The sequence below is a fragment of the Orycteropus afer genome, unplaced genomic scaffold (assembly GCF_000298275.1).
Source record: "Orycteropus afer afer isolate SDZICR_OR568_19922 unplaced genomic scaffold, OryAfe1.0 scaffold00719, whole genome shotgun sequence".
Taxonomy (NCBI): domain Eukaryota; kingdom Metazoa; phylum Chordata; class Mammalia; order Tubulidentata; family Orycteropodidae; genus Orycteropus; species Orycteropus afer.
In genome coordinates this window covers 732,157-743,338 of record NW_006922306.1, presented here as the reverse complement: position 1 = coordinate 743,338, position 11,182 = coordinate 732,157, and the positions used below count along the sequence as shown (strand labels likewise).

The 11,182-nt window shown below is 44.5% G+C and overlaps 2 protein-coding genes across 2 annotated transcripts in view; one reads left to right on the top strand and one right to left on the bottom strand.

Annotated features, from left to right (window-relative positions):
- The window catches only part of APEX2 (apurinic/apyrimidinic endodeoxyribonuclease 2), a 10,566-nt gene extending 2,125 nt beyond the window's left edge, over window positions 1–8,441 (top strand). The window contains 5 exon segments of the mRNA XM_007957250.2: window positions 377–557; window positions 1,099–1,245; window positions 3,800–3,869; window positions 7,873–8,407; window positions 8,410–8,441. Coding sequence (XP_007955441.2) covers window positions 377–557; window positions 1,099–1,245; window positions 3,800–3,869; window positions 7,873–8,407; window positions 8,410–8,441 — 965 coding nt within the window.
- A 1,706-nt stretch (window positions 8,442–10,147) lies between these two features.
- Window positions 10,148–11,182, bottom strand: part of ALAS2 (5'-aminolevulinate synthase 2) — a 27,340-nt gene continuing 26,305 nt past the window's right edge. Inside the window, exon 9 of the mRNA XM_007957249.2 lies at window positions 10,148–10,311. Coding sequence (XP_007955440.1) covers window positions 10,148–10,311 — 164 coding nt within the window. The remainder of the gene's footprint in view (window positions 10,312–11,182) is intronic.

Sequence of the window (11,182 nt, the reverse complement as noted above, 5' to 3'; positions counted from 1 at the left end):
GGAAGGAAGGTTGGGCAATCTACTTCTGTAGTGATACCACCTCAGAAACCCAAGGAGGGATCACTATGAGTCGGGTCCGACTTGACGGCAGTGTGTTTGGTTTGGTTATTCAGCACTTACCATGTATCCATGTAAAACATTTAGAACATTAGCTGTTACTTATTACTCTGTGATTTTTTTAGAGGAAGGAACTGAGGTTCCAAAGTTTGGATAGAGTTGCCCCAGACTATAGGGAGTTACCTGTGAGTTTGGAGAATAGTCAACAGAGCCACACTTTTGAAGATGACTAAAGTATGTTCAGGCAATAAGAGGGGGACAGGCTGTGCAGCAGGCTGTTGGCTGCAAGTCCTGCTCAGAGTACCCTTTCTGTCTCTAGGTGTAGCTACCTTCTGTAAGGACAGTGCTACCCCAGTGGCTGCTGAAGAAGGCATGAGTGGCCTCCTTGCCACTCAGAATGGGGATGTGGGTTGCTATGGAAACATGGATGAATTCACCCAAGAGGAGCTTCGGGCTCTGGATAGTGAGGGCCGGGCCCTCCTCACACAGCACAAGATCCGGTAATAGCCTACGTCTGCAAAGAGCTGAGCACTGCTCATTCTACTCTGCAAGTGTAGTGACTCCACAGTTCACCTTATAAACATGCATTCACCATGGGAAAGTTTCTAGACTTGCCTTTCCTTTCTAGTCTTGGCTGGGCTACTCACTATGTGACATTAGGCAAATCTTATTCTGAGCCTCAAGTTCTCCATCACTACAGTAGAGGTGCTGGCCTGGAAGTCTGGGTCTCTTATTATCACATGTACCTCAAAGGCAGCTTAACCCATGCTGAACTCATTTGCCCCAAGTTGCTCCTATTTCTGGGTGTCCTATCTTTTTGAATGGCTGCACCATCACCTGGTTTACCTGGGTGTCATCATAGATGCCTCTTTCCCTGCCTAACTCGTAGTTATTCCCAAAGAACTGGGTATACCAGCTCATTCATGTCTCTAACCCTTTCTTTCCCTTCCCTCCCACAGACAGCCATTAATTAAAAGCCACATGGTGGGGAGAGGTGTGAAAATGACCCCTTTTTTGAAGGGAAATTTCTTTCTTCCCTAGCACATGGGAAGGGCAGGAGAGGACCTTGACCCTAATCAACGTGTACTGCCCCCACGCAGACCCAGGGAAGCCTGGGCGGCTGGCCTTTAAGATGCGCTTCTATCGCTTGCTGCAGATCCGAGCAGAAGCCCTCCTGGCTGCCGGCAGGTACTGCAATCCTGGACAGCAAGACTTCTTGGAGCTTGTCCTAGGTGCCTGCCCCTGAGCCAAGCTCCATTGGAAGGGATATGGGATCACTAACTTTGAGTTCCTTCACAGCTGGGTTGCAGACACCACTGTTCTCACATTAATAAGTCTTGCTTTCTTAAAGAGTTGTGAGGACAAGAAAAAGTGAAACAAACATAGATTTTGTAGTCAGATACCTCTTGAGTAACTCTCCTGGCTTCCCTTTTTACTCATTGTGAGTTCCAAGACTAGTCTTTCCTCTTATTTCCTCTTTTGTCAAATGAGTGTATGTATCCCTTCCTCACAGAATAATTTTTTTTAACTTTTTATTGTGATGAGTGAAAGTTTACAGAGCAAATTGATTTTCCATTCAACAATTCATATATATATATTGATCTGTGACATTGATTGCAATCCCCACAATGTAACATCACTCTTCCTACTTCCTGCCTGTTTGCCATTTCCATTTGTCCTTCTTTTTTTTTTTTTTTAATTGTGATTTGGGTGAAGATTTATAGAGCAAATTCACTTTCCATACAGCAGTTCACATATACTTGGTCTCATGACATTGACCACAGTTTGTCCTTCTTTCTTATCCCTTCCTATCTTCTGAGCTTTACCCTGGGCAAAAGCTACTCTTTTGATCTCATATGGCTGTTTGTTCTAAGGAGTGTATATGCCTCTAGTATTATTGTTCACCTTATAAGCTTGTCTATTGCCTGGCTGAAAGTTGAGCTACTGGGGCGAGTTTGGTTCCAGGCTTGAAGAGTGACTAAGGACCACAGTCTCAGGGGTTCCACTTGTCCCTATCAGACCAGTAAGCCTGGTCTTTTATCTGATTTTTAGTTTTGTTCAATATTTTTCTTCCACTCTATCCAGGACCTTCTGTTGTGATCCCTTTCAGAGTGGCTAGTAGTGGTAGCTGGGCACCATCTAGTTCTTCTGGTCATGGGATCCATTAGTCCTTTGGACCATTCCATGCATCTTTGATTTTCTTCGCTCTTCTTTGCTTTGAATGGAGAGAAACTAATGATTGCACCTTAGGTGTCCATTTGCTAGCTTTTAAGGCCCCAGTCACTACTCAACACAGTAGGATATAGAACACTGTCATTGTAAACTATGTAATGCCAGTTGAGTTAGCTCCCCCTTGAGACTGTTGTACTAAGCCCACAAGCCTGTGATTATTACCATGAGGTGTTTGGTTATGACTAAGAAGTTTTCATAATTTTTTTTTTTTAAATTTGTGCTTTGGGTGCAAATTTACAAAGCAAATTTGTTTTACATTCAGTAGTTCATGCACATTTGTTTTCACACCCCAGTTACCATCCCCAGCCATAAAAACCTCTCCTCCCCTCCTCTCCCATCCCTGTGACTACCCCCACCCTGTGCCCTTCTTAACTATGCACTCCTGTCTGTCCAGCTTTCCCTCTTTGTGAATGCTGCCCCCATGGTGTCTCATGACTGATTGCTGTAAGGTGTGCTTCACCCTGGAATAGGTATTCTGCACATAGGTCTTTCTGCATTAGGCTATTGGCTTGAAGAGTAACTAAGGACCACAGTCTTGGGGGCCAATCAATGGGAGTGAGTGCATTTCCCAGGGCCATAGTTTCAGGGGTTGCACCAGACTCTATCTGACCAGTAATTCTGATCATTTTTGTGTTTTTGAATTTTGTTGTACATTTTGCCTCCCACCCTGTCCAGAATCTCCAGCTTTGATCCCTTTCTGAGTGGTTGGCATTGGTACTTGGGCACCATCTACTTCTTCTGATCTCTGGGTCATGAATGCTGAGGTTCTCATGGTCCATCTTATCCTTGGACTAATTGTTTCCAGATGGCTTTGATTTTCTTCATTCTTCATAACTTTGCCCCTTGCTTGCTCCACTATACTCATGGATATATTTACAGCCCATACAAATACATATGTAGAAATATCCTCTACCAAACCTACATAAGGTTGTGGGTATTTGTCTACCTATGTATCCACTTGTAGATTATAGTTTTTTATTACTGATACTGTGTGATTGTGTATGTAATAATATTTCCCTTTGTTGTCTATAACTCTTATAAACTCTGTTTCTTCCTTTGCCTGCCTTACTTAAAAAATAATTTTAAGGATGAAGTGAAATAAGGAAGGTAAAGTACCTGAGGGCAAATTGAAAATCCTGGTCAGGGAAGGCTGAAAGAGTTCTAGGGAGCAACAGGAAAGGTGAAGGTAGACTGGAGTACTCAAAGGATGATTCCTAGAGGAAGTGGTGCCTGAAAGACCAGAAAGATACCATTTAGATATAGATCAGTGAGGCAGTTAGGTCAAACTTGGAACAATGTGACCTTTGGAGAACAGAATTGGTAAGTATGAAATGCAGCAAGGTTATGGTAAGTTTGGAGAAGTAGGCTGTTATGAGTTGCTGTTGGCTAGGGAGCCCCAGTGTGGGAAGTGGCCTATCTGAGCTGTTGAGACTAGGAAAATATATTAAGTCAGGACTACTGCTTTCCTCTCTTGAATGTCCATTTGACAGCTACACTTTGTGTTTTTCAGCCATGTCATCATCCTGGGTGACCTGAACACAGCCCACCGTCCCATTGACCACTGGGATGCAGTCAATCTGGTAAGGCTCTCTGCAGACTTCTGGCCCCACTCTTGACTCTGGTTCTGCTCAGCTAGCCAACCAATGCTGGGTATTGGGCTGGTGGCAGCTTCCTTCATGGAAAAAAGAGAGCTAGCTTTGAAATACTATTCCAGAATTCTGAAAGCACTGAGGATTGGTGGTGCATACAGTAAATCCTGTCTTTTGCCTGGCTTGAAGCTATGTGCTGGGGACTCAGTTATGATTCGGATCTAGCTCTTAGTCCTGGAACTCTCAGTGTGGTGGTGGACTACAGAAACATGACCAACAAATTATAGAATGGTGTTCTCAGGGCTAAGGTAGAGGTGGAAAGTCCAGGAGACTAGGAGATCCCAGAGATAGGATTCCTAAGCTAGCCTGGACATCAGGGGAGGTATCTGAAAATGGCTGAATCTTAAAAGATGAGTGGAACTGAGCGTGGGATAGAGAGAGGAGCAAAGCATTTTAGCATGGGCAAAGGTTCCAAGATAATTTGCCTGGTGTCCATGGAGAAATGCAAGTTCCATTCTTTTTAGAGGGTGACATGGGAAGGCAGATGAGTGGCAGGAGATGGTACTGCAAGGTACTTGACCCCACATTGCCTTGATCATTTCTCTAAAACACTACTTCCTGCATGTGAACTTTTAGTATCCCTTTGTCATTCTGTGATACACAGAAGAGATCTAGGCTTGGCCTTCAAGGCTGTTTCTGTGCTGTGCTCAGTCTTCATTTCTAGCCTCATTACCCATACACACTTCATCCACTCCATCCAGGTTGTCTCCTCTCTGCCTGTAGCAAAAGCTGTTTTCATTCTAGCTTTGCTCACTGTGTGCCCTGAATTGGTAGGCTGCCCCTCACTCCTATGTCTTTTTTTCTTAGAGGAATCTCTCACTTCAGAAGTTCCTCTCAGCCAGTAGTTCTCAAACCCTGACTACACCTTAGAACAAGTTGCTTTTACAAAAAATGTCAATACCTTGGTGCCTCCCCAGACCAATTAAATCAGAATCTCTTGAGTATGAGGCCAGGGTAGTGATATTTTTTAAAAGCTCTCAGGCTGATTTTGTTTTGCAGTCAGGCTTAAGAGCTACTGTTCTAGAATCTCCAAGCCAGTTCTCATCTTGGCTTGCCTCATGAAGGAAAAGATCAGTAACTTATTCTGGCATAACCTAACTCAGCACTAAGCTTGGCATAAAGAATGGACTGTGGCAAACTTTCATTATATACAGAGGAACCATATAAACACAGATGTGGCTCCCAGCTAGAAAAAGTGAAATAATCGGAGGATGGTGTGGTGGTATGGGGCAGGTGGAGGCTGGTGGAGAGTATACACTACAAAATACAAGCCTTCAGGCCCTCCCTGCCTTATTCCTCATTAAGCATTTACCTGAGTCTGATTTTTCTGCTTCCTTTCATGGCATCATATACCTTTATGCCTTCTCTTCTTAGTTCAGAACTTTCCTAGGTTTCTCAAGTGTACCACCTACATTCTTCTTCCAAGGAAAAGAGAACTAATAGTAACTGGTCACATGACAAATGCAGTCTTTCCAAAATAGCAGAATATGTCTACTTCCCATCATACCTACTCTTCTTATTTCTCTAAATGCACCATCTTCCCCTCAGTTGCTCCAGATAGAAACCTGGCAATTGTGCTAGTATTGTCCTTCTTTACCCTCCTTCCCATATTCAGTTGGCAAGCAAGTGCTATTGATTCCAGCTGCAAATTATCTCTTAATTTCAGTGACTTTGTCTCCTCTGGCACCATGCTAGTCTAGGTGACCATCACCTGTTACTTGGATGGACTATTGCATTAGTCTCCTAGCTGGTATTCTGACCCCCAGTCTCACCTCAGTTCAAGTATTTTGGTTCCACTGCACCCTCCCTCCACAGGCCTATCATAAGAGGCTGTTCTCTCAATTGGGACACCCACTTCCTAGGTTACTTCTGCTTGACCTTCAGATCTCAGCTCCAGATCACTTTCTGAAAGGAAGCCTCCTTAATCCTCAGGACTAGCTCAGGTCACTGCTTTGTCCCTGGCATATCTGGCACATAATAGGTGTTCTATGAATATTTGTTACATTGATTGAGTGAGTGAGTAGATTGAATGGAGGATGGATTGTGTATCAGAGCAAAAAGAAGTAGTCAGACATGGATCCTTGGAGCCCCTCAGCTCACAGGAGGCATTGTGGTTAGGGGTGCTCTTTGAGCACACACACACACACACACACACACAAAAGCAAAACTAAACAGTGCCAGAGGGTTTAAATTAAAAGCCAACAGTCTTCCTAATTCCTAACCCCAGCCCTCCTACTCTCTAGAATCAACCACATTTTTTAGAGTTGTTTTTTTATTTTAATTGTGATTTGGATGAATGTGTACAGAGCAAATTTATTTTCCATGCAATAGTTCATACATATTTTGTTTTATTACATTGACTGCAATCCCCATAATGTAACAGACAGTTCTCTTCCCACTTCCTAACCTCTGGTTACCCTTTCCCTGTGTCTGTTTTTCCTATGCATTTCTGCTCTCTGAGCTATCTTCCTGTGCAGATACTACCCTGCTGGTCTCCCACAGTTGATTATTCGAAGTAGTATACTATATACCTGGTGTAAATATTCACCTTATACACCTGTCTGTTGTTTGGCTGGAAACCACAAGAGTAAGTTCAATTCCAGGCCCAAAGGTTTATGAGGGGCTGTAGTCTTGGGGGTTTCATCAGTCTCTATCAGACCAGTAAGCCTGGTCTTTTTTTTTTTTTTTTTTTTTTTTTTATAATTTTGAAGTTTTGTTCCACATTTTTCTCCCACTCTATCTAGGATCTCCTATTTTGATCCCTTTCTGAGTGGTTGACAGTTGGTAGCTGGGCACCATCTAGTTCTTCTGGTCTCAAGATCATGTAGGCTGAGGTTTGCATGGTCCACCAGTCCCTTGGACTAATTGTTTCCATGTGTCTTTGATTTTCTTCATTCTTTGCTCCGGACAAGGAGAGACCAATTGTTCTGTCTTGCAAGCTTTTAAGACCCTAGTTGCGACTCACCAAAGTAGGATGTAGAACAGTGTTTTTGTGTAATATGTTATGGCAGTTGAGTTTGATGCCCCCTCCAACCATGGTCCCAGGCCCTTGGACCGAGTGACTCACTCACACAGGGTGTTTGGCTGTGGCTAAGAAGTTACAACTTTGCCCCCTTAGCTCTTTTATATGTATGGACATTCTTATAGGACATACAAATACATATGTATAAATATTGTCTGCCAAACTTACATATGGTGATGAATATATTCCCTTTGGCCTAGATCTACGTGATCATTTAGCCTCTCTACCTATGTAGCCACCTGTAAATTAATTATTGTTTTTACTGATAATGCAACATTGTGTGTGTAAAAGTGTTTATCTTTGTTGTCTGTACCTCTTGTGCACCTCTCTTTGTCTTCCTTTTCCTTAGTGTTATTGTGTTGGTCACTCTCTTTTAGTATATTGTCTTTCCTTTCACCCAAATCAATACGTTTCTTTTACCTCTCCAGCAATTTTCTCTCCCTTCCCGTTCCATCCCTGGTACCAACAAAGAAAGTTTCCTCCCATGTGTAAACCTTTCCTTGGTTTTTACAATAGTGCACTAGTGCAATATTTGTCTTTTTGTGATTGACTTATTTCACTCAGCATAAGAGGCAACCACTTTTAACTTCCTGTTTTCCATTCTTTTGGTAAATAGTTGTAGGAATTTCTTTGATTAAACAAACAGACAAACTCAGATTTGACATTTATTGAGTAACGCAAGATAAATGTAGCCTTGTACAGAGGGAAAAAACAAGGATGGGTTTTTAAAATCCCATGTATGAAATACAATTTCATTTCTTATAGTGCTACACTGTGATCTTTGGCAGTAATCCTCTCTGGGACAGCCAAATTTTCTTGTGTGGAAAATAAAACACTTGGTCTAAGTCCCTTCCAGTTTTAGGCATCTGAGTTCTGCCTATCTGTCATTCTCTTCTCCTCTTTCCTCCCCAGGAGTGCTTTGAAGAGGATCCAGGGCGCAAGTGGATGGATGGCTTGCTCAGTGACCTGGGGTGCCAGGCTGGGGCCCATGTAGGGCCATTCATTGATAGCTACCGTTGCTTTCAACCAAAGAAGGAGGGGGCCTTCACCTGCTGGTCAGTGGTCAGTGGTGCCCGCCATTGCAACTATGGCTCTCGGCTTGACTATGTGCTGGGGGACAGGGCTCTGGTCTTAGACACATTCCAGGACTCCTTCCTGCTGCCCGAGGTGATGGGCTCTGACCATTGCCCCGTAGGTGCAGTCTTGAGCGTGTCCTCTGTATCCTCAAAACAGTGCCCACCCCTGTGTACTCGTTTCCTCCCAGAATTTGCAGGCACTCAGCTCAAGATCCTTCACTTCTTAGTTTGCCATAAACAAGATCCTGTGTTCAGGCAGTCGGCACTGCAACTCAGCAGTCAAACCCAGGTACAGACAAACCAAAACAAAAAAGCTGGTGTGCGTTCAACCAGGCTTCGGCCAAGCCAGGTTGGCTCCAGCAGAGGCCAGAAGAACCTGATGAGCTACTTCCAGCCATCCTCTAGCCATCCCCAAGCCTCTCCAGCCTTGGAGTTTCCTAGCCTGATGGATATTCTTGTGACCTCAAAAAAAGAGGCAGCACCCAAAGTGGTAGAAGTGCAGGCCAAGGCTTCAGAGGCTAAATGTGAGAAGGAGGTGAGAACCTTGTGCTGGAAGTCCCTGTTAGGGGGCCCCTTGCCCATGCCCCTCTGTGGGGGCCACAGGGAGCCATGTGTGATGCGGACTGTGAAAAAGCCAGGGCCCAACCTGGGGCGCTGCTTCTACATGTGTGCCAGACCCCGAGGTCCTCCCACTGATCCCTCCTCCCGATGTAACTTCTTCCTCTGGAGCAGGCCCAGGCGAACCATCCAGGCCTAGGGATGTCTGTCATGGTCAGCCCTGTACAGCATCTGGGACCAGCTCCCTTCTAAGCTCTCGGTCTGCCTTCTCTTCCACCAAGGCCTCCCTTTCCTTCCTCCTTCTCCCTTAAGGTCCCCTCCCTTTTCCCTTTCTCATCTTCCTTCTCCAATGCCACACTTCCCATGTCTTCTCCCCATTTTGCTTCTCCTCACTGGTGAATTTTTTATTCCTTGATGCTGTGACCCAGTCTCTCACCCCACTTCCCATCTTCCTGTCAGAAGTACATGGGAAACAGTTGCCTCAGGAAGCTGTGCTTTTAAACCCATTCCTACAATGCTGGGAAATGCATTTGTCTATCAATAAAGTCTGGGTCTGTTTCAGCATATCATATCGTGGACATTTTAGATATGTTCCATAAAGTTGAGTTGGAAAAACTACTGCATCGATACTGGGTTTGCCTACTGCATATAGCCTAATGATGCAACTGTCAGAGAGAGGGGAAGAGGAAAGAGTGGTGCTTACCTTACAGGGCTAAAGTTGGATAATCAAGGGAGGTGGGTGCATTGTGGCCTTAAACCAGAGCTTCCCAACCTATGTGTTCCATAGCTGCAACAAATAGGCTACAGAGTGGCAAGGTATGGGATACCCTAGCCCTTTGAGTTCTCAGGCAAGACCTGGGACCACATAGCTTCCTCTGCAAATGTCCTGATTAGTTTATGGGAGTGTGCCATGCAAACATTTTCTGTGTACTCTGACCTAGAAAGTTGGGAACATTGCCTTGAACAAGTTTCTCACCATAGCCAAGCCTTTTTTCTCATCTTGGAAAACCAAGCTGGTAAGTCCTGTTCTATAAGGTGCTATAGGAGGGAAAGAAGATAATAGATTTGGGAGGATATCTCTTCCCCCTTATAAAAAGTACCTCCTTAGTTTTGGGGAACCATTCCTCTCCTCAAGGCAGTTTGGTTAAGGCAGACTATCTCCTGGCTTCAGGGGCTCTACTTGAGGCCCAGGATTCTAGATCTACCAGTAAAGTGTCAATCCCTGGATTTTTGTTGAAACAAATCTACCAAGTGTCCCAGCTCTTTGTGTAGCTAACTGTGTGGTTTTTGACCATGTCCTTCTTTCTGGGACTTTATCTGTCAATAAAATGGAGTGGTCAGACCAACAAGTGATCTATGGCTCCTTCATGGTGCTGTCACTTCTCTGAGGAGGTCAGGCCTAGTGCAGTTGCCTGTGTTCAACAAGGAAATACAAATGTTGCAGTTTGCTTTATTTCCAGGTTCAAGTTAGATAAAGGCACACAGTGAAGCAGATAGGAGACCCAGCCCCAAATGAAATGCAGGTGGAATGGGGATCCCAGGCAGCTGTTTTTTCAGGCATAGGTGGTGACATATTGGGGCCCCATGTTCCCAAAGTAGGAACGTTCCCACTCACTCATGAGCTCAAAGTGCACAGGGCGGCGACAGAAATTGCAGGCAGCCAGAGACGCATCTTGTAGGGGCAGTCCCACCTCAGTCCATGCCACCAGCAGATTTTCTGAAGGTGGGAGGAGAGGGAAGGAATTGGTTAGAACTGTATCACATTACGGATGCTCAAAGATACTGAACCCCTCAGCCCTTCAAGGTGCCATGGAACCAGAAGTAACCTTAGCTGTTTGCTCCAGGGTGTGCCATGAATGTTACCATTTGTCTATGTGTGCTGTGATATGTAAAAGATTGTAAAACACTTATTTGACACGGTATGAAGCCATACTGTCCTAGCCTAGAACATTCCCTAAGTACAGGATATGTTGTAGACCCAGAAGTGAATCCATTTGACTAGAAACTCCAAGCCTGAAGAGAAAGATGGCACTGAGAGTAACCAGAGGGTCATTAGTGTTAAGACCAGGAATCCTAGTAGGAGGTGCCCAGGGATATAGTAACCCAGAGGAAAAAACTTGACTGAGCTGTGGGAAGTGCCTCAGGTGTGCACCAGGGCTTGGTCCTTAGCCTTTTCTATGCTTAACTCCCTTGCTTATCTTGTCTAGTTTTAAGGCTTTTTTTTTTTTTCTTTTCCCCCTTTTTTTTTTGTGATTTGGGTGAAGATTTACAGAGCAAATTCACTTTCCATACAACAGTTCACATACACTTTGTCTCATGACATTGACCACAGTTTACTACAATGTAACAGCTCCCCTCCCACTTCCTCTCCATAGTTAACTCTTCCCAGTGTCCATCCCTCCATGTACTCCTGCCCCCTGAGCTGTTTTCCTGTGCATAAGCAGCCCTTCTTTCTCCAGATTGTTTTCTCCAATGAGTGTATCTACCTGATGTAAATGTTCAACTCATATGCCTGTCTTTTGTTTGGCTGGAAACCACAGGTGTGGGTTCAATTCCAGACCTGAAGGGCAGCTAGGGGCCACAGTCTC